The 23,578-nt window shown below is 35.8% G+C and overlaps 2 protein-coding genes across 4 annotated transcripts; both read left to right on the top strand.

The window, feature by feature from the left end:
• The first annotated feature begins 1,745 nt into the window (after positions 1-1,745).
• LOC139897606 (glucose-6-phosphate 1-dehydrogenase, chloroplastic-like) lies at positions 1,746-14,669 on the top strand. Its single transcript, XM_071880302.1, has 10 exons — positions 1,746-2,080; positions 2,604-2,848; positions 2,935-3,029; positions 3,147-3,261; positions 12,517-12,722; positions 12,811-12,960; positions 13,050-13,170; positions 13,547-13,776; positions 13,867-14,067; positions 14,162-14,669. The coding sequence occupies exons 1-10, from the start codon at positions 1,888-1,890 to the stop codon at positions 14,409-14,411; spliced, it is 1,806 nt and encodes a 601-aa protein (XP_071736403.1). The 5' UTR covers positions 1,746-1,887; the 3' UTR covers positions 14,412-14,669.
• Positions 14,670-15,454: 785 nt separating this feature from the next.
• Positions 15,455-21,814, top strand: LOC139897605 (cation-chloride cotransporter 1-like). 3 transcript variants are annotated; one of them, XM_071880300.1, is made up of 13 exons: positions 15,455-16,027; positions 16,095-16,226; positions 16,299-16,386; positions 16,517-16,611; positions 16,915-17,029; positions 17,111-17,211; positions 17,312-17,373; positions 17,780-18,004; positions 18,092-18,209; positions 18,846-19,040; positions 19,147-19,547; positions 19,649-19,810; positions 20,626-21,814. In XM_071880300.1, exons 1-13 carry the CDS (start codon positions 15,840-15,842, stop codon positions 21,705-21,707), a joined length of 2,964 nt encoding a protein of 987 aa, XP_071736401.1. In that variant the 5' UTR covers positions 15,455-15,839; the 3' UTR covers positions 21,708-21,814. The 3 variants fall into 3 exon arrangements, with proteins under 3 accessions (XP_071736401.1, XP_071736400.1, XP_071736402.1); XM_071880299.1 differs by having other exon boundaries at positions 16,514-16,611; XM_071880301.1 differs by having other exon boundaries at positions 15,455-16,049; positions 16,111-16,226; positions 16,514-16,611.
• Positions 21,815-23,578: the final 1,764 nt, after the last annotated feature.

Here is a 23,578-nt window from a genome sequence, read left to right as displayed (position 1 = left end):
ATTGATATGTCACAAGAAACATGCTTAAATTTATAAATATGTCCAAGTATGATTTAGTCTTGTTTAATATGATGTCTTGCTTACAATGAGCTTAATTGAACTTACATATTTCACTTAATAAGATATCATAAACACACTTAATTAATCTAGGTGCAAGCTTAAAGAAAAATTATAATATGCCTAGTGATTAATTATTATAATGACATGTTGACTAGCCAATATTACTTAAGCATGTGTATTGAATACAAACAAGTGACTATCCAATAAACATGTGTGTTAAATACAAACAAATGGTTATGACAAATCTGATATTACCTCAAATGATTATCAAGAAGTGTATCCAAGAAAAGTATACTTGCATATTTGCTTATGACAAGTCACTATCAAAGTAATACATTCAAGAGGAATCAAGCACTTAATGCATATAATAGTACTTGTATAGGATGTTGGGTATCTTTTGCAGGTATTAAATGAAGTAAGGAGGTCAAAAGAATCAGGTTTAAATGAATTTTAAACGACCATATAATGGCTAGGTCAAAATGACCTGATGACGAGTGGTCGACCCACGGTCGATCGTGGTCTGAGCCGTGGCAAAGGCTATATTTTTCTCTCTCACTATAAATAGCAAGACTTAGAGAGATTTAAATGGGGACTCTCTTGCAAGCTTCAACTCCAAATATATCAAAAGAATAACAAGACCTACATTCATATATATTTGTGATTGGCAAGAGAGATATTCTATAATCTCATAGATTGTAGAATTCATGTAAACTTACTTTCAAATTACTATCTTTGTGAGTTTACTTAGTATGATATTATCCTTTGAATTGTCTTAGGAATATCATTACTAGAAGAGTGAATCTTGTACTTTGTAATAGAAACAAAAGCTAGCTTAGGGATCATCTTCCTTAAAGGGAACTAGGAAATTTGGTTAATTTCATTGGGAATTAATACTTGTTCAAAGTGAAGACAAGTTGATCTAAGTTGGAAGTAATCTTTCGAAGGGATAGAAAGATTAGATGTGTTGTCTACAAGGAGTACAAGATTTGTAAATCGAATCTCCACGAGGTTTGTAGAAAAGGCTTAGTGAAGCAAACTCCCGATTAGTGAATCGGGGAGTGGATTAAGGTGCATTAGTTAACATCCACCCGAACCACTATAAATCTTTGTGTTTATGTTCTTTATTTTACTTTCCGCATTACTTTAAACATAACACTATACACATTGAGTTTAAGTAAATTAAGTTGATCAAGGTTGATTAAATCTTGTTAATCATCGAAAAAGTTTTAAAAACGTATTAAGTAACTATTCACCCCCTCTAGTTATTTACAAGTTGTTTGATAATCATTTTGAAAGAACTTTATGAATAAAGTAAAATAAATGTATTAACCTCTTTAATGAACAGTAAAAACAATTTAATTCTTTGATAAATGTTCTGTATATAATTTTAACAGTATATTAAAGGAAATGAAAGTGATGAATGATTAATATAGTATTTTAATTTTGGATGGTTTAATAAATAGTGAATGATCCATATTAAATCATTCAATTAATAGATAATTAAACATACCTGAAGTTAAGGTTTGAAAGCATATGACATATTTTATAGGTATTTCAGCCCATAAAAAGCCCAATACGATTAACAGTAGTTAGTTAGAGGCCCACTTGATAATCGTCATAAACAAAATGACTGCGTATACTTACTTTAATTGACATTTGTTGCTTCTTCAAAACTAACAGCCTTTCGGAGATATCAAGGGACTTCATCTCGACCTTACCGAACTTCTTTTTATATCAAAAATCAAATCAAATCAAATCAAATCAATCAATAGATACATACACTCTTCCGTATCTATACACCCTACTATCTTCTCCAAAACTATTCTCATGGCGACGTCGTTTTCTCCATCGACACATTGTGCATCATCATCATCATCCTCATCGGTTTATCGTTCCAGTAATTCATCTTTTTTTAATGGAACTAATTATCGAATTCATCACCGTATTTCGTTATCCTCGAAACGATGTCGTTCCAGAAATCTGTCCTTAAAACTCTCTAAAGCTGTTAATGTGCAAGACGGTTAGTTATACTAGCTACTTTAATTTGTTTATACCTTACCTAATTATTGCAATTAATGTCTAATTTGTGTTTATGAATGTTATTTGATTAACAATCTTACTTTATATCTAGGTTGACTTTTGTTGTAAGTTGAAGATATATCCGTTTGGATCACGGATCACGGAATCCCTTGGATTCCGGTGGAATTGGAATGGAATCTAGACATGCGTGGTGTCTAAATTCAATTCCAATTCCGCAGGAATCCCATTGAATTCTGAATTATGTGTATTGTAAATTGTAATTGTAATAAATGTATTCATAAGTGAGATGCTGTTTTGTGCTTTCAGCTCTTGTATTTTGAGTTAGTTACCATAATAATTGAGAATGAATATCATCAGGACATGAAAATGGATGCTGCTCTTTATGATTAAACTTAAACGAGAGTTAAAATCCATTATCTGCAATCAGGCTTATCTAATGCTTAACATTTATATTTTTATGCTATGTGTTTAGCTCATATGTGCTACATATTGATCGTGTATAGATGTTGCTGCAACGATGAAATCATCTGCTGCTGAAAGTGATGGTTCTGTTAAGATATTGAATGATGGAATTATGTCGGTCCCACCTGTTACACCTCCAGAAGAACTTAAAGATATTGGCAGTTTTGATTATAATAAAGACAAGTCTACTGTCAGTATTACTGTTGTTGGAGCTTCAGGCGATCTCGCTAAGAAGAAGATATTTCCTGCACTTTTTGCACTTTATTACGAAGGTTTCCTCCCTGAGGTTTGTGCTCTTTTTCGTACGATAGATTATCTGTTTAGAAACGTTGCATGCTTAGCGATGGTTTTATATTTAAATATTTTTGGCAGCATTTTACTATATTTGGATATGCACGTAGTAAGATGAGTGATGCTGAACTTAGAACTATGGTTAGCAAGACACTGACATGCAGAATCGATCAGAGGTAAATGCAGATGTGTTATTATTCTTTTGGCTATTTTGATTCTCATATTGTTTTCTTAAACAAATATAGGTATTACTAATTGTGAGTTTTGTGAATTGATTGAATGAAATGTTTTAGGGAGAACTGTGGTGAAAAGATGGATCAGTTTCTTGAAAGATGTTTTTACCACCCTGGTCAATATGACTCTGAACAAAACTTCTTGGAGCTTGCCAAAAAGCTCAAGGAACATGTGGTAACATATATTAATTTAGCTTAAAACTCTTCATATTCATTAATTTGACTCTGATTATTAATATCACTTTCGCCGTCTTAGCCATGGGTGCCAAATGACTTCATCTTCACGAAAAATTAATGTACTGTGTAAACCCTTCTATTCGAATTGGAGACTGACCAAGTAACCATTCTTTTCTAAATAATAACAAATGGCTCTATAGTTTCATATTGGACCAATTAGGTTAATGTAAAAATGTAAATGCAATGCAAACCATAGTGTTTGAGAATTTTTGTCTAGAAGTATTTGTTAAGGCTAAATCTGCCTTCTATTAGAGTAGAACCCTAATTGATTAGCAATCACAAACAAGCAACCGAATAATAAACACAGAATAAAAGAACACGAGAATTATAGTGGTTCAGTTTCGATGTGAAACCTACATCCACTTTGGAACTAGAGAGTATATTATTAATTTGGAGGTGATACAAAGCATGTATATATATATATGAGAGAGTATTTATAGACAAGGATTAAGACAAACCCTAGTCTAATTAACCTAAGCAAGGTTGTAAAACTCGCGACTCGGGGAGTACTCGGCCGGAGGTTTTTGAGGAGTAATCGGTGACTCGGGGAGTACTCGGAGGAGTACTCGGATGTTGACTTTTGTTGACTTTTTTAATATAACTAAATATTTTCAATATATTATAGATATATAATATATATATATATTAGCTATAAACAAACATTTTATGAATATATATATGTTAAATATATAAAATTTATAAATATATATGTTAAATATGTAAAGTTTAGTTACATATAAATATTTATTTTAATTGGAGGGGTTAGATTTGTATATATTTAATAATGAAGTTGAAAGAAAAACTAAACTTGAGGTGTTAAAGTAAATAACAGTTAAACTTTAGGGGGTTTGAATGTAAGTTAAAAATTAATAAAATGACTCAGAAACCCTACCAGTATCAGTCACGCTACCCACTTCTTCTTCTTCAACCGCTCAGTCACCAAACCCTAAATTGTTTGTTCTCTTCATGGATGGAAATCGAGACATTACAGGTATGTTCCTTCAATTTGTTCTATCTAAACAAACAAACACATCAAATCGATTCAGAACTCTTAATTTCAATTCTGAAAAAAGTTGGACCAGAAAGTTGTTGGAGAAATTAGGGAGTTGGACATCGATCAAAACCTTATTGAACTCAGATTAATCGTCTCCTGTTTTCCTTCATCTTTTCACTGAGTTTTCCGACGCCGTTGATCGGCGTTGACCGGCGTTGACCGAGTAAATGGACGAGTTAGACACCGATTACTCGTTTTGTTCTTCCAGAGGAGTAATCGCCGATTACTCGGCCGAGTTGGCCGAGTTTTGTAACCATGAACCTAAGCCCGGCCCATTTAAATTAGGGTTGGTCAAACCCTAACTTAACCACCAAGTAAGCCTCTGCCGAAGCCTACATACATTAACAATCTCCCACTTGGAGGCTTCGAACAACATCGATCTGCACTCTTGTGCACTCTTGTACTTCTGCTTTGCAAGACTCGGCTCATCTCTTCTCTCTCTAGTTCCTGCCTTCTCTTCAATGTTCCTGAAGGCCAGTTGAAGCTATGCACAGCTTCAACTTATCCAGCGTTACTGGTTTGGTGAACATATCTGCTGGATTCTTTGAACCTGAAATGCTCTCCAGATTAAATGTTCCATTGCTTATCCGTTCTCTGATAAAGTGATACTTCATGCCAATGTGCTTCGTCTTAGCATGATAGACTGGATTCTTTGCTAACTTGATTGCGCTCTCATTATCACAATATAAGACAAATTCTGTCTGTTTGCTGCCCAGTTCTTTCATGAATGTCTTCAACCATACTAGTTCTTTACTGGCTTCAGTCAAGGCCATGTATTCTGCTTCAGTAGTAGATAGAGCCACGCTCTTTTGAAGCTTAGACATCCAACTCACTGCTGTTCCTCCTATAGTGAATACATACCCGGTAGTGCTCTTGAAGGTATTATTGCATCTACCCAGATTTGCATCAGAATAACCCCCGAGAGTAGTATCTCTGCCCTTGAAACATAACCCAACTTTGGGAGTACCCTTTAAATACCACAGTATCCACTTCACTGCTTCCCAATGTTCTTTCCCCGGACCTGACATAAAGCGACTAACCATCCCAACTGCATGTGCTATATCAGGTCTTGTACACACCATAGCATACATTAGACTACCCACGACGGATGCATAAGGAACCTTAGCCATTTCTGCTTTTTCTACTTCAGTTTTAGGAGACTGATGTTTAGAAAGCTTTAGATGACTTCCCAACGGTGTGTTTCTTGGCTTTGTAGACTCACCATTCATTCTGAACTTTTCAAGAACCTTGCGAATATACTTTTCTTGAGATAAAGAAACTGACCCATCTTTATTCCTGCATATACTCATATCGAGAATCTGCTTAGCTGGCTCAAGATCCTTCATTTCAAATTATCTAGATAATTGCTTCTTCAAATTGCGTATTTCAACCATATAGAACCTGCAATTAACATATCATCGACATAAAGAAGCAATATAATATAGGAGCTCTTGAACTTCTTCAAATAACAGCAATGATCTGTAGAACTTCTCACGAATCCTGTCTTCTCCATGAAATTATCAAATTTCAAGTACCACTGTCTGGGAGCTTGTTTCAAACCATACAAGCTTCTCTTTAGATTACACACAAGATTCTCCTTTCCTTTGACACAAAACCCCTCTGGTTGAGACATATAAATGTCTTCTTCAATGTTGCCATGCAGAAAGGCTGTTTTAACATCCAACTGTTCTAAGTGTAACTTCTCGGTTGCCACCATACTTAGAACCAATCTGATCGTCGTCATCTTCACTACTGGAGAAAAGATTTCAGCATAGTCGACTCCTTTCTTTTGTTGAAATCCTTTGACAACTAATCTTGCTTTGTATCGTTTAGAACCATCCACTTCATCTTTGACTCTGAAAACCCATTTATTCTGTAAGACTCTTTTTCCTGGTGGTAACTTGGTCAACCTCCAAGTTTGATTTTTCAATAAAGATTCCATCTCGCTTTTCATAGCCTGCTCCCACTGGAACGAATCTTTCGCCTTCATTGCCTCAGAATAACTTTCTGGTTCCCCATTTTATGTCAAAAGAAGATAGTTAACTGTTGGACTAAACCTCTCGGGCTGTCTTGTGACTCGTGTAGATCTCCTGACTCAATTGGACTGGTCAGGTTGTGGTGGGGGCTGTGGGGGCTGCTCATCATCAGAATCTGAGCTCCCACTTTCAGAAGTCTGCTCGTGATCAGATTCCGAGCTTTCACTGTTAGGAACTCCCACTGGAACTTCAGTTTCATACTCTGGAGTTTCCCTTTCATCCTCTCTTGTTGTCTCTGTGTCAACCTCAAATTCAACTGATTCTTTTTCTTTTGGTGTTGAGTTGAAATCCTTGTACAATTCTGCTTCATTGAAGGTGGCATGTTTACTTCTGATAACGTGTTTTCCCTTGTTATCCCATCACCTGTAACCCATGTCATCTCCCCCATAACCAATGAACACGTACTTCTTTGCTTTTGCATCTAGTTTGTCACCATCTTTATTAATATCATATGCACTGCACCCAAAGATTTTTAGATGCTCATAACTGATTGCTTTACCTCTCCATTCTTCTTCGGGTATTTTGAAATCAAGAGGAGCTGATGGAGAACGGTTGATCAAATAAGCGGTAGTGCTTACTGTCAAAGAAATCACCAAAGATAGCTATTGATATGCATTTACTAAAGTGAATCTCACAAGATCAGAAAAAGATAGCTGCTGATATGCATTTATTGAAGTGAATCTCACAAGATCATATGAGATCAATTACTGATATGGCTTCACATTAAATATTTTGTCACATTATGTATAGGCTTGATTATAGGGATATAGAATTAATAGCTTCTAACTTTTACTTTCTAGTTACATATATAGATCATCTATTAGGCAATGCAAAAGACATCTTTTTCCCTAAGTCTCAAAGATTGTCATGGTATCAGAGCTAGAGCTACAAAGTTCTGATATTCTGTTTTTCATTTGATCCTAGTCCAACACTCCTCGTTTCTAGTTACTCTCGGTCCAAGTTCCTGTTGCTCTTTTTTAGAAATTTTTCTTTTGTTCAAGTTCTTGCTAAATCATGTCTTTTGACAAGTCTGATGCTTTACTAGTTCGGTTTAATGGCAAGAACTACTCAGCATGGGCATTCCATTTCCATGGGCATTCCATTTCCAGATTTTTGTCAAGGGGAAGGATTTATGGGGCCATATTGATGGTAGTTGTCCAGTTCCTTCACTTGACGAAGACAAAAATAAGACAGAACAAGCCAAATGGGAGGTCAATGATGCTAAAGTTATGGCATGGATTCTAAGCTCAATGGAGTCCAACATTGTGTTGAATCTTCGTCCTTTTAAGACTGCTGCCCAGATGTGGGAGCATTTAAAGAAACTTCATAGTCAAAACAACACAGCTCGTCGATTTCAATTAGAACATGAGATAGCTATCATTCAACAAGATAGTCTCTCTATTTCTGATTTTTATTCTTGCTTCATGAACCTTTGGGCAGCAAGTTTGTCTTTTCTATCAAGCTTCGTTCTGATGGGTCAATTGATCGCTACAAGGCTCGGCTAGTTGTTCTTGGGAATAAACAAGAATACGGATTAGATTATGATGAAACTTTTGCACCAGTAGCAAAAATGACTACTGTTCGCACCATATTAGCTATTGCCTCCTCTCAATCATGGCCTTTACATCAAATGGATGTCAAGAACGCTTTTTTGCACGGTGATCTGAAAGAAGAAGTTTATATAAAGCTTCCCCATGGTATGCCTACATTACCAAATGATGTTTGCAAACTGAAACGCTCTTTGTATGGCTTGAAACAGGCACCCAAGGTATGGTTTGAGAAGTTCCGATCTACACTTCTCGGTTTTTCATTTGTTCAAAGCCAATATGACTCTTCCCTGTTTCTTCAAAAGACGACTAAGGGGACAGTTATTCTCCTTGTTTACGTGGATGCTATTGTGGTTACTGGTTCTGATCTGGAAGCAATAACTGAAGTCAAGAAAATGTTGCATTCTAGTTTTCAAATGAAAGACCTTGGCCGACTCACTTATTTCTTAGGGTTAGAGGTACATCATCGACAAGAAGGGATCTTTGTAAATCAACATAAATATATTCGAGATCTTGTGCAATTAGCTGGTCTTACTGACTGTCAGTCATCCGGTAGACACTCCAATGGAAAGTAACGTAAAATACCGAAGGAACGAGGGGACACTTCTTGAGAATCCTACTTTATACAGAAAGTTAGTTGGAAGTTTAATCTACCTCACCATCACACGACCAGATATCTCCTATGCAGTTCACACCGTTAGCAAATTCATGCAGTCCCCTCGGCATCTCCACTTAATAGCGGTTAAACGCATTATACGGTACATCCTAGGTACACCTAACCGTGGCTTATACTATCCTACTGGATCATCACTACAGTTACAAGCTTATAGTGATGCAGATTGGGGTGGTTGTAAAGATACTGGGAAATCTACAACCGGATGGTGCATGTTCCTTGGAGATGGGCTTATCTCTTGGAAATGCAAAAAGCAGAATCACGTATCGAAGTCTTCTACAGAGTCAGAGTATCGCGCCATGGCTGCAGCATGTTCAGAGGTTATTTGGTTACGTGGACTCTTGTCAAAACTTGGTTTTCAGCAAAACCAACCAACTCCTTTACATGCAGACAACACTAGTGCCATTCAGATTGCTGCCAACCCTGTTTATCACGAGCGTACAAAACATATTGAAATTGATTGCCACTTCATCAGAGAGTCCTACGATCATCGTGTAATAAGTCTTCCCCATGTCTCCTCAACCATGCAGATTGCTGATATCTTCACCAAATCATTGCCACGTCAACCTCATCAGTTTCTTGTTGGCAAATTGATGCTTACCAATGGTCCAGCATCAATTTGAGGGAGGGTGTCAAAGAAATCAGCAAAGATAGCTATTGATATGCATTTACTAAAGTGAATCTCACAAGATCAGAAAAAGATAGCTGCTGATATGCATTTATTGAAGTGAATGTCACAAGATCATATGAGATCAATTACTGATATGGCTTCACATTAAATATTTTGTCACATTATGTATAGGCTTGATTATAGGGATTTAGAATTAATAGCTTCTAACTTTTACTTTCTAGTTGTATATATAGATCATCTATTAGGCAATGCAAAAGACATCTTTTTCCCTAAGTCTCAAAGATTGTCATGCATCAGCCCATAGAGTCTTTGGTAGCCCACAATTAAGTCTCATGCTACGTGCTCTCTCATTTAAAGTACGATTCATTCTTTCTGCAACTCCGTTTTGTTGTGGAGTACCTGGAACCGTCTTGATCATTCGAATGCCATGATCAGCACAATAGTTAACGAATTCGGTGCTGATGTATTCTCCTCCATTATCCGACTTCAAGCATTTTACCTTCAAATCACAAGATAATTCAACTGCAGATTTCCATTTCTTAAAAGCTTCAAATACATCAGATTTATTTTTAAGAAAGTAAACCCATACCTTGCGTGTTGATTCATCGATGAAAGTAACATAATAACGTGCTCCTCCCAATGAAGAAACAGGAGTAGGCCCGAACACATCCGTGTGTACTAGCTTCAACTTCTGAGCCTTTAATGTTCTGCCTGCTTTTGCAAAGGTGACCTTCTTCTTCTTTCCTAGAACACATGACTCGCAAAAGTCCGATTCAACTCTCTTCAGACCAGGAATTTTACCATTAGACACTAGCATTTTCATTCCTTTGTCACTCATGCGACCTAAACGTTGGTGCCACTGACTGGTTAAGCTACGATCATTGGAAACTGTATTTACTTCATTAGCTGGAACTTCTACCATATAAAGAGTGCCTCTCTTCTTACCCTTGGCTATTACTAAGTTCCCCTTTATTACTTTCCACTGACCTTCACCAAATAGCACACTATATCCTTGATCATCAAGCTGTCCAACAGAGATTAGTTTCTTCTTTAGGCCAGGAATAACTCGGACATTTTCCAAGGTCCAATTAGTACCCAAAGAGGTCTTCAGCTCTAAGTCTCCAATCCCTGTAATGTCAAGACAATGATCATTAGCCAAACGAACTTTATCAAGATTACCTGTTCGTAGATTCTTCATCAAATGTGGACTTGGAGTAGCATGAAACGATGCTCCTGAATCCATAACCCACGCATCAATTGTATTCTCAATGCAGCAAACAAGGACGTTATCATAATCATCTGTTGCAATTGCAACATTAACTTTTTTTGGCTTTGATGATGTTACTGGCTTAGTGCACTGGTTTCGGAAGTGCCCAGTCTCCTGACAATTCCAACATTTAATATCATTCCTCGTTCTCGACACACTCCTCCTTCTTGACTTTGACCTGCCCCTGGTGGTGTTACTTCTGTCTTTTCTCCTACCCCTCTCTTCTGTGCTCAGCAAGTTTCCTGATGGTTCTCCTGAGCTCTTTCTTCTTATATCTTCCCCAAGAATAAAATCACGAATGCTCTCAAACTTTAGCTTTGAGGACTCTGTGGATCCACTGATAGCTGTGACTGAACCTGACCAGCTTTCAGGTAACGAAGATAATAATAGAAGAGCTTTGAATTCGTCATCGAACTTGATATCAACTGACAGTAACCGAGAGATAATATTGTTGAAGTTATTAACATGATTTGTTACTGAAGCACCTTCTTTCAACCTGGTGTTTACCAACTGTCTGATCAAAAACACCTTGTTAGAAGCAGACGGCTTCTCATACATATTTGCTAAGGTTTTCATCAAACCATGTGTCGTGGTTTCGTTCACAATGTTAAAGGCAACACTTTTTGTCAACGTGAGTCTGACAACTGCTAGGGCTTTCCTGTCAAGTGTTTTCCACTCGTCGTCTTTCATTTCTTCTGGTTTATTCTCATTCAAGGCTTCGATCAGATCCTTCTGACATAACAAATCTTCAACCTGCATCTTCCACCACCCAAAATCTTGCCCATCAAACTTGTCGATTTTGATCCTTCCTTCTTCTGCCATTGTAAAAAAATATTGGATCTGAGGACAACAACAATCTGATTTGTAACAGTAGAGTCTGATGGCAGCTAGGGTTGATCTGGATCTGTAACAGCAGAGTCTGGTGGCGGCTAGGGTTGATCTGCAGAGTCCGGTGGCGGCTAGGGTTGATCTGCAGAGTCTGGTGGCGGCTAGGGTTTAGCACCTGCAATCTGATCTGCAATATGATCTGTAAAAACATCAGCAATAACCTGCAATCTGATCTGTAAAAAATCAGCAACAACAGCAGCGGCGGCTAGGGTTAGAACTCCTGCAATCTGGAACAGCAGCTGCAATCTGATCTGATTTATTTTTTTGTTTTGCAATCGGCTAGGGTTTAAACCTGGAGCTCTAGATACCAGTTGTTAAGGCTAAATCTGCCTTCTATCAGAGTAGAACCAAGCAACCGAATAATAAACACAGAATAAAAGAACACGAGAATTATAGTGGTTCAGTTTCGATGTGAAACCTACATCCACTTTGGAACTAGAGAGTATATTATTAATTTGGAGGTGATACAAAGCATGTACGTATAAGAGAGTATTTATAGACAAGGATTAAGACAAACCCTAGTCTAATTAACCTAAGCCCGGCCCATTTAAATTAGGGTTCCAAACCCTAACTTAACCACCAAGTAAGCCTCTGCCGAAGCCTACATACATTAATAGTATTTAGGTGTTGTTTGTTTTTCAGTGTGCAGATCTTATTATGTCTTATGTTGGCGCGCAAACATTTTTACTGCAAACTGTTTGTTTTTCTAAAGACATACGATAAAATAATATCTTATACTGTTTGCAACCTCACAGACTTAGAGTTAAGCTTCTAAGTGCTGTAGACACGATTAATTTTTTGCAGACATAAAAACAAACAGTCTTTCTTTATTCAGCATACTTACCTTTTCGCCACATCTTCTTTACAGTCTGCAGATCTTCAGACAAAAACATCTTAAAAAACAAACATCACCTTAGTCTCTTGCAAAGTTTAGTGTTTTTTAACTTTTTATTGTTTTTTGCATATTTAGCAACTTAAGTATTATATTGCAACTATAGAATTCATGCATGATTACTTGAGTTCGTTTATCATAGTTGATTAAACAACTAACTTTATCATGCAAGATTTTAGTCTGACAAGTATTAATCTTGATGTAGGGCGGAAGGGTGGCAAACCGTCTTTTCTATTTATCGATTCCACCAAATATATTCATAGATGCTGTTAAATGTGCCAGCTCATCAGCATCATCTGCAAATGGATGGACGAGGGTAATTGTGGAAAAACCATTTGGTAGAGATTCTGAATCATCTGCTGCATTAACAAGATCTCTTAAACAATACTTGGATGAAGAACAAATTTTCAGGTAGGTTTAGTTACCTTTAACAATATTTTTTTTGTGATAAAAGTGAAGCAATACATTAATTTAATGAAAATTTATTACTATTTTGCAGAATAGATCATTATCTTGGTAAAGAGTTAGTGGAGAACCTTTCGGTTCTTCGGTTTTCAAACTTAATTTTTGAGCCCTTGTGGTCAAGACAGTATATAAGGAATGTACAATTCATATTTGCTGAAGATTTCGGCACTGAAGGACGAGGAGGGTAATTATCCTTAACTTAATTAAAGAAATTTCTTTTAATTATATGCTTACAAGACATTTATTTACCTTGTTTATTTTTTTTATCTTTAGATACTTTGACAATTATGGAATCATTAGAGACATTATGCAAAACCATCTGCTTCAGATATTGGCCCTTTTTGCCATGGAAACCCCCGTCAGTTTGGATGCCGAAGATATCAGAAACGAAAAGGTTTTATTTCTTATAATATAAATTTATGTACTTGGCATATAGTTGCAAATATGTTTTCTTTAAGAAAATTATAGGAACATTATAGTTTTCAGGATAATTTTTCCCCAAAAATCTGTCTTATTTTTGTTTTGCATTTTAGTAAGGATGATAATAAATTTGCAATATAGAGCTAAGATCACATTACAATCTTAATATGTGATATGTACTCCACCAAAACAAAATTTATCCTTACACCACTAAACCTGCTTTAAATGGTAGTACCGTACAACATTATAAAGCATCTTTAGTGGTTTACTGTACAGATAATTTTGGTGGTGTACAGATCATCACCCTTTTGTAAGTGTTCCAAGTTACATTTTTTTTTGTTGGTTTACAGGTGAAAGTTTTACGTTCCATGAGGCCTTTAAATCTCGATGACGTTGTTATCGGACAATATAAGAGTCACACGAGAGGCGGTGTTAAGTACCCGGCTTACACCGATGACAAAACCGTACCAACCAACAGTCTTACACCAACTTTTGCTGCTGCTGCTCTATTTATCGACAATGCCAGATGGGACGGAGTCCCCTTTTTAATGAAGGCTGGAAAAGCTTTACATGATCGTAGGTTCGTAAATAAAAATAAATAATATAATGATATGGTGCAGTTGTGTTATACTACTATTTAAATACTTAATTTTCTTTTCTTTTTATTCAGGGCTGAGATAAGAGTGCAATTCAGACACGTACCGGGAAATTTATATAACAAGAATATCGGGACGGATCTTGATCTAGCAACAAACGAGCTTGTTATACGTGTACAACCTGATGAAGCCATATATCTCAAAATCAATAACAAAGTTCCTGGTTTGGGGATGCGTTTGGATCGAAGTAACCTCAATCTTCTTTATGCAGCAAGGTGAATACTTTTTTCTTTTTTTTTTGGTCTTGTGGGTCCCAGAGTGAAGGTGAAATAAATTCTTGAATATAATTCGCTTAGATTATTTAAACAGGTATTCGAAGGAGATTCCTGATGCATATGAAAGACTTCTTCTTGATGCGATTGAAGGAGAAAGACGACTTTTTATAAGGAGTGATGAACTAGATGCAGCTTGGTCATTATTTAGTCCTGTATTAAAGGAGCTTGAAGATAAGAAGATTGTACCTGAGTACTACCCGTATGGTAGTCGGGGTCCTGTTGGGTCCCACTATCTTGCAGCTAGGTACAAGGTTCGGTGGGGCGATGTTGGTTCAGAGCAGTAATTCAACAATATCACCACTGGTTTCTTTTTCCAATTTCTGTACCGATAGTTCAGCCTTCAAGTTGGGTTTACTTTTTTTTTTATTTTATATATATTAATTATTATTATAGGTTGTTAGGGGTGTAAGAAACTAAGTAGCAATAAGCCAACGAATATGAAGACTGATTATTTGAGGTAGTAATATTAATAATGTTGTATACTGTTTTGTTTTTGCATTTTCAGAACTCTGATGAATGAAAATTTTTCTGATTTTAATTTGTGTTTGCTGTTGGTTTTGATTTAAATGGTTTCTAAACCAATTTGCTCTATGTTTGTGGCTAGATAATGATAAAGCAAATTGGTTTATTATTTACACTAAATAAATTTTTGTTCCTAAGTTTAGTTGACAGTAGGGTGTTCATCGGTTCGATTTTCGGTTTGTTCGGTTTATTCGGTTCGGTGTATTCGGTTTTGAAATTTTTTTGGGCAAAACCGAAAACCGAATTCAAAGTTAAAACCGAACCGAACCGAAAACCGAATTCAAATTCGGATTCGGTTTTCGGTTAAAACCAAATATTATGAAAAAACTGAGAACGATGATAGTTTAATTGTGGCGTTACTAATTTTTTAGTTATTTATATTCTAAAACAATGACGTACTATTAAATTATAAAGAATTCGATGATTTATTAATATTTACAGCTTAATTATGATGTTTACCGCTTCTGTAATTAAGAAGAAGAACATAATAATTTTAGTAACATAATTATATTATGAGTTATCAAATCATCATATGGGTGAGAATATATTTTATTGATTGGATCCTAAACTACGACGACATTAAAACATAAATATACAAATTAAATGTATAAAAACATTGAATTCGGTTTTGAATTCGGTTTTCGGTTAAACCGAATTCAGAATTTTCAAAACCGAAAACCGAATTCAAATTTGGTTTCGGTTTGACTCGATCCGAAAATCGTTTTTCAAATTCGGTTTGGTTTTTTTCGGTTTGGTTTTCGGGTTCCACGGTTTCAAACCAAAACCTGACCACCCCTAGTTGACAGAGTAACCGAGTTTTGTGTCTAGAGGATAATGAATCTTATAATGCCCATGCCCATATATATGAAATACAAAATTATTGGTTTGAATCTTTTGATCATGTCCACCATTAATAAAATCTAAAAATTTGTATAAATATCAAAATAGAGAAACAATAAGATTTTTTTCCCTATTTTTCTGCTCTCTATTCAAAACCACCAACCTTTCCCTCCCTTCAAAGGATTTGGTATCCTTCAAAGGCTTTATACACACATAATCATCTCCGGCATTAGATATTCGTCAATTTCTTACATTTCCGTCTCATTTTTTTCATATATTACATATATACAAATACAAAAGTATTTGTTTCTCCTTGTGTATTGCTTTCAGCTGGTTAATTCTTGTTTCGGATGAGGAATGAAGAGATTTCAGGCTCCGAAGACGATGATATTACATCATCAGAATCACGAGGAGGTCATGGTTACGGTCCAGTCGTGGCCCACGATAATGATCCCGTCGTCCTCGAAATGTCCTCTTTTGATCCCGGATCACCATCATCATCATCATCATCATCATCTAAGGCCACCAATTCTTTGAAGTTGGTATACATTTTTCCCCCTGTATTTCTATTGCTTACTTTTTTAAAGTTGATTTGTATATGACAGGAAAGTAAAAAGTAAGCAGCCAGCAAGAGAAGAGTCGATGCGTAATAATCGAGGAGCCAATGGTGCTCGCAGAGAATCTAAACTAGAGTTATTTGGATTCGATTCTCTTGTAAATATTCTCGGTCTCAAAAGGTACCTGTTGTTTGTATGTTTGTTTTTTCAAAAACAAGTTACAAAACTGATGGTCTGAGTTTCTAATGTCAGCATGACAGGAGAGCAGATCCCGTCCACTCCTAAAAGCGGTGTTGAAAAAGACGGTGAAGATGCATCAGCTGCTGCACGTAATCCAAAGGTTCTAAACTTCACTAAGAAATATTTTTCTTATGGTTTCTTGTTATGTTAAAGGTTCCTCACCATATATTGTCAATCGTAATTTTGTTATCTTGTGGTTATTCACTTTATTTTATAACTACATGAAGCAGACTAGTGGCGGTGTCAAATTGGGTACGATGATGGGAGTATTTATTCCATGCTTGCAAAATATTTTGGGTATCATTTACTACATCCGGTTTTCTTGGTATCTCTCTTTGTTCCTTATATTATTATGTATCGTAACGTAATGTAATTCATATATTTAGTCGTCTGTTAATGAAGTGTTAGAGATATAAACGAATAAGGTTTTCCCTGTTCAAGCTACCCAGGGAAGATGACTCTGATCTACGTTGCCTAACCGGGTTATCCCGTAACTGTTTCCGACCCTTTTCCCTGGCCCCTAGATATTTATCTCATCCTAAAAAAAAAAAGTTTGATATTAACAAAATATGTAATGTTATGTTCTGAGCATAAATTTTGACTGTAATGTGATTTTCAAACTTTGCAGGATTATTGGCATTGCTGGCATAAGTCAATCCTTACTTTTAGTAGCCTTATGCGGCTTATGTACATTCTTGACTGCCGTTTCATTGAGTGCTATTGCAACTAATGGTGCGATGAAGGTATGTATATATCTATCTACATTGCATTTTCCTTCTGAAATCATTATCATAATCTGCGCTTTTTGGTTTATTTTTGTTCAGGGTGGCGGCCCTTACTATCTTATTGGTCGCGCGTTGGGACCTGAAGTTGGAGTCAGCATAGGGCTTTGTTTCTTTTTAGGAAACGCAGTTGCCGGTGCTATGTGAGCATATATATAATTGTGAGTTGCTTACTATAGTTATCATCGTGTATGTTGTACTAACATATATGTATATATACATGTATACTTAAACTTTTTCTAGGTATGTTTTGGGAGCAGTGGAAACATTTCTAGATGCTGTACCAAAAGCTGGGATCTTTAGAGGTAAATAAACGAATAATTAGTATGTTTTTATAAAATTACACCAATAGTCCTTATTCTTTGAAAATTACAGTGATAGTCCCTCTAGTTTTCATGAAATTGCACCAACTGTCTTTATCTTTTAAAAATTACACTGATCAACCTACCAAAAAGTGTACGTTTATGGTACCTCCTATATATACACATTTTGAATAAGTTACGGACGAACAGTGTAATATTTTGAAACATAAGGACGATTGGTTACTTTCAATAAAACCACAAGGACGACCGCTGTAACATTTAGAAAATAAGAACGATTGTTGTAATTTCATGTAAACGACAAGGACTATCGGTCTAATTTACTCTTAGTAAATATTTAATTTAGAAACATTTTATACGTATTTTAGTTAGCATGAAATTGTTGATGCAGAAACTGTAACAGAAATAAATGGCACTCGAGTTGCAGAACCGATTACTAGTCCAAGTTTACACGACCTGCAAATTTACGGAATTGTTGTTACCGTTATTTTAGTTCTTATAGTTTTTGGCGGTGTAAAAATAATTAACAAGGTGGCACCTGCCTTTCTTTTACCTGTTTTATTCTCATTGTTTTGCATTTTTATGGGGATACTTTTGGCAAGAAGGGATAAACCAGGTGCGGTTTTATTGTAAATTTTTGTCCTTTTTTTTTTTTTCTTGAGAATTATAACTAACCTTAATTTTTTTTTGACAATGGTTGAAGTTGAGGGGGTCACAGGGCTGAGTTCAAATTATTTTAGCGATAATTGGAGTTCAAATTATCAAAAAACAAATGCTGCTGGGATACCTGACCCTGATGGAAATCGATACTGGAACTTCAAGTAAGTTTTTTTTCTTTGGATAACGTAAGTTTCCGTAGCATTTTAATTTTATTTATTTAAAAGGCAAGTATTCTCAAAAAATCACAAAAATATATATATACATATGTCCTAAGTCGGACTTGAACCCAAGGTTGTGGTTGTCGGGTTACCTCGATAATGTTATATTTTGGTATTCCTATTATTTGATAGCAGTGTTCCTATTAATGCTGTGTACTTCCTGGAACTGGCCGAGCCGATTTTCCAACATCCGAGTGCTTAATTAGTCATCGTCTGTCAATGGGTCAAAATCGAATTTAGTTGGTCAAAATCGGATTTTTCAGTCAAAACAGGTCAAAGTCAATACTGGTCAAGATTTTAATATTAATTTAAATTAGAATTTAAAATTTTTTAAACAAATGAAGATTATGTTTATAATTCTGGACAATATGTTAACGTTTATGTTTATGAATTTTTTGTATATTTAGAAATATAATTTTGAAATAAATTATATAAATGTATAAAAAATCCAATCCAATTACTCGAGTTCCCGTACTCCCTCAAAGAGTCACGACTGAGTACTCTCCGAGTAGCGATTCTTGTAACCATGTTTGATATGATAAATGGCTTCTAACATTTTCTTTTTATGTTTGTATTAAGTGCATTGGTAGGACTATTTTTTCCTGCGGTAACGGGCATTATGGCTGGTTCTAACCGCTCAGCTTCATTAAAAGACACCCAACGCTCTATTCCTATCGGCACACTTTCAGCAACGCTAACAACTACTTTCATGTATTTCGTCTCCGTATTTCTTTTTGGATCCGTTGCAACCAGAGAAAAACTTTATACTGACAGGTGACCGTTTATATCAGTTGTTTTTCTTTTTCTGTTTTAACAGCGAGTCAGATAGCCAGGTATACAAAAAAAAAAAAAAAAATGACACTAACAGAAATTAATATAGATTACTGACAGCAACGATCGCATGGCCATCTTCAACAATTATATACGTAGGCATTATTCTTTCAACATTGGGTGCTGCTTTACAAAGCCTAACAGGGGCCCCACGTCTGCTTGCAGCAATAGCCAACGACAACATTCTACCTGTTCTTAACTACTTTAAAGTTCCAGATAACAGTGAACCTCACATTGCAACTTTGTTTACTGCATTTTTGTGTATTGGGTGTGTCGTAATTGGGAATCTAGATCTTATCTCCCCAACCATAACAATGTTCTATCTTCTGTGTTATGCTGGTGTCAACTTATCCTGCTTTCTTCTCGATCTTTTAGACGCGCCTAGCTGGCGTCCTCGCTGGAAATTTCATCACTGGAGCGCCTCTCTTTTTGGAGCATGTCTTTGTATCGGTATGCAACTTTTAAACTTTCTCTAATTTCCAGTAGTATATAAGCTTAAACTATAAAGAACATTGATGTTAAAATCTTTGTTTTGTTTTGTTTGGTTGCAGTTATCATGTTTTTAATTTCTTGGTTGTTCACCGTGGTGTCATTATCTCTCGTTAGCCTAATATACTGGTACGTGAGCATTAAGGGAAAAGCTGGCGACTGGGGCGATGGTTTCAAGAGCGCGTATTTCCAACTAGCCCTTCGGAGTCTTCGATCATTAGGAGGTGAGTTCATTACTAGTTGTTAACTTACTTGAGACGATAAAGATTTTCATGTTCATGTTATGTGGGGATGGCTCGAACTAATCGAGGTATTCCTTGAATGTTTGTGACCCTTTTCTCCATTAATAGGCCACATGAAAACATGAAATTACATCAATCATCCTTATTTTTTTTAGAAATTACATCAATCATCGTTATTTCTTAGAAATTACAACAGTCGTCCATGTAGTTTTGATGATATAACACTAATCCTCCTTATCTTTCAAAATTTACACTTATTTTCCCCAACTTATATAAAAGTGTACGTTAATGGTCATGACTTATTTAAAATGTGCATTAATAAGAGGGACCATCCACGCACAATTTTGGATAAGTCGAGGACGATCAATGTAATTTTCATAGAAGTCGATTGATCTAATTTTCATAATATAAGGATGACTGATGTAATTTCATGAAAATCAAAGGACTATTGTTGTAATTTTCAAAAGATAAAGACGAATGGTGTAATTAAATGTAAACCAAAACGTATAATTTACTCTTATATAAAAAATGGCTATGATCTAATGTGCACAAATAGAAGGGACCATCAACGTACAAATATAGATAAGTCAGGGATGATCAGTGTAATTTCAAAAAAATAAGGACGATTGGTGTAATTTCATGAAAACAAAAGGTACTATCGTTATCGTTGTAATTTTCAAAAGATAGGGACGATTGTTGTAATTAAATGTAAACCAAAAGTACTATTGGTAAAATTTACTCTTATATAAAAAGTGGTTATGATCTAATATCTTTTTTTTTTTTCCTAAATGTTACAGCAAACAATGTTCATCCAAAGAACTGGTACCCTATACCGCTTATTTTCTGTCGACCGTGGGGCAAGTTACCCGATAATGTGCCTTGTCATCCAAAGCTTGCGGATTTCGCAAACTGCATGAAGAAAAAAGGCAGGGGAATGTCTATTTTCGTCTCTATATTAGACGGAGACTATCATCAATGTGCTGACGATGCTAAAACTGCCCGAAAACAACTAGCTGCTTACACAGACTACAGACGGTGTGAAAGCGTGGCCGAAATAATAGTGGCCCCCACCATGTCTGATGGATTTCGAGGAATCGTTCAGACAATGGGGTTAGGTAATTTAAAGCCGAATATAGTTGTAATTCGTTATCCTGAAATATGGCGAAGCGAAAACTTGACTGAAATCCCGTCTACTTTTGTGTCGATAATTAACGATTGTATTGTCGCTAATAAAGCGGTTGTGATAGTCAAAGGACTCGATGAATGGCCGAATGAGTATCAACGACAGTACGGGACGATCGATTTGTATTGGATTGTTAGAGATGGTGGATTAATGTTACTTTTATCTCAGCTTTTATTAACCAAACAAATATTCGATAATTGTAAAATCCGCGTGTTTTGCGCTGCTGAGGAGGATTCTGACGCGGAAGAATTGAAAACGGACGTAAAAAAGTTTCTTTACGATCTTCGAATGCAGGCTGAAGTGATAGTCATATCGATGAAAACGTGGGACCATCGTAGGGACCCACAAGAAGAATCGGTTGAAGCGTTTACTGCAGCGCAACGACGGGTCAAAAAGTACTTGACGGAAATGAAAGAACGAGCGGAACGAGAAGGGAAACCGATGATTGCGGATGGGAAAAAAGTGGTTGTAAATGAACAACAAGTTGATAAGTTTTTGTACACGACGCTTAAGCTGAACGCGACAATTATGAATAACTCACGAATGGCTGCGGTGGTGCTGGTGAGCCTACCACCGCCACCGATGAAACATCCTGCGTATTTGTACATGGAGTATATGGATTTGTTGGTTGAAAATGTTCCTAGAATACTAATTGTTCGAGGTTATCGTAGAGATGTAGTCACTCTCTTCACATAACTAAAAGATACGGAGTAGTAATATATGCACAGAGTTAAGGTTGTTTATGTTGTTGTATAATGCAGGTCAATTGTCGTAAATTCATTGTAGTTAACTGTATCTTAATTTTAATGATCTAACATTTTTTAATAAATGGTTAGAATTGAGAATTTGAGATGTATAGAAAGAAATTAAGTCGGGAAGCCAAAGATGTGGTCACTAGTGCCATCAAATCAAATAATAATCATTATATAAGTTTAGAAAATAGAAATTTACAGTTTAATTAGTTTATATATATATATATATATATATATATATATATATATATATATATATATATATATATATATATATATATATATATATATATATATATAGGCAGGTTCAAACGAGAACCACTAAAAATATGAGAACTGCTAGAACTATTTAATTTAATAGCTTTTATGCGTTTAAATACAATAAATTACATGCAAATGTTAATTGATGCACATATCATTAACAAACATATGTTCATTAGCCCAAATTACATGTTAAATTGTTAATTATATGAAACTGTTCACATGTTCGGAAACAAATATGCACATGTGAACTAGAAACTATATATTTAATTATATAGGTAAAATATAAGTGTTTTTAACTATTTTATGTTCATTCATACTCTTTATCAAGGTTTATGTGCGATTCAATCTAGTTACATGTAAAAATCTTTATAAATCAAAAGTTCTCACAGTTCTCGCCTTTTTTATGGTCCTCATTTAAACTTTTGGCTATATATATATATATATATATACACACACACACACACACATACATACTCGTGCGATGCACGGTTAAAAGTCAAATAAAATAGTACACTAAGAGTGCTCCCATCGGTGAGGTCCTGGGGGCCGCCAAGCCTAGCGTCCACCTGGGCGCCGATAGTAGCGGGCCGCCCAGCAAACCGCCCAGCCTAGCGTCCCCGGTTTCGTGTTTTTTTTGGTAAGATTTCAGGACGATAAAAAGTGGGGTTTTGACCCGTTAGGAAAAAAAATAAAATTTTTTTTTAAAGAATTTAAGTTGCTCAATGGCTATATAATTTCTATTTTGTTCCAACTTAGGCTATAAACTTAGAAAAATATTATTGTAAACTATGTACTTTGTTAAAATGTGCTAATGTAAACCAAAGGTGACCGGTTACCTGTTTGACTGGTTAAACTAATTATGTGTCATTTTTTAATTAAAAACATTACACTTAAGGTGTGATGCCCCGTACAAAACCATCGTGTACGAATCATCAACAACAGGATCATTACAAGGTCAAATACTATATGCGGTTTCAAAACAAGTTTGCATTTGTGAATAAAGGTGATGTCTTAACCAACATCAAATATCTTACAACAAAAGTATGCTTCAATGAACAGAAGCAATTAGTAATAGTACGTGACCCGATGGTCGTTACAAATCATTGTTTCAAAAGGTAACATAGTTTGAATGCAAATAAAACGTTTCATGCGGTGACAACTCTAACAAGCGCAGCGGGTGTCTACAAGGCATGACTAGTACAACAGCGGAAGCAAGCAACCTTAAGCACCTGAGAAAAACATGCTTAAAAATGTCAACACAAAGGTTGGTGAGCTATAGTTTAAGTATAACAGTATGTAAGGTAGGCCACGAGATTTCAGTGCTTCAAAGAGCGTTTCAAAACAGTATGTAAAGTATATGTTTAACCGTGGGCACTTGGTAACTAACTTAACGTTTATCACCCCCTAAAAGTACACTTGGCGAGTGCGTATGTTTACGAAGTATTAAACACCCGTTAAATGCTAGCGCTACTAGCCCGAGTGGGGATGTCAAACCCTATGGATCCATATCTAAGATTCGCGTTCACCGGTTCAAAGACCAATGACTAAACG

This window comes from Rutidosis leptorrhynchoides, chromosome 3 (genome assembly GCF_046630445.1).
Source record: "Rutidosis leptorrhynchoides isolate AG116_Rl617_1_P2 chromosome 3, CSIRO_AGI_Rlap_v1, whole genome shotgun sequence".
Lineage (NCBI taxonomy): Eukaryota > Viridiplantae > Streptophyta > Magnoliopsida > Asterales > Asteraceae > Rutidosis > Rutidosis leptorrhynchoides.
Note: the sequence above shows the minus strand (reverse complement) of the source record. Positions and strands in the feature narration are given on the sequence as shown.

Coding starts and splice junctions, on each gene's coding strand:
- LOC139897605 (XM_071880301.1), top strand. CDS start 15,840: ATGAGGAATGAAGAGATTTCAGGCTCCGAAGACGATGATATTACATCA. Junction 16,612..16,914: donor TACTACATCCGGTTTTCTTG/GTATCTCTCTTT, acceptor CAAACTTTGCAG/GATTATTGGCATTGCTGGCA. Junction 18,005..18,091: donor GGCAAGAAGGGATAAACCAG/GTGCGGTTTTAT, acceptor CAATGGTTGAAG/TTGAGGGGGTCACAGGGCTG.
- LOC139897606 (XM_071880302.1), top strand. CDS start 1,888: ATGGCGACGTCGTTTTCTCCATCGACACATTGTGCATCATCATCATCA. Junction 12,723..12,810: donor GATGAAGAACAAATTTTCAG/GTAGGTTTAGTT, acceptor ACTATTTTGCAG/AATAGATCATTATCTTGGTA. Junction 12,961..13,049: donor GGCACTGAAGGACGAGGAGG/GTAATTATCCTT, acceptor TTTTATCTTTAG/ATACTTTGACAATTATGGAA.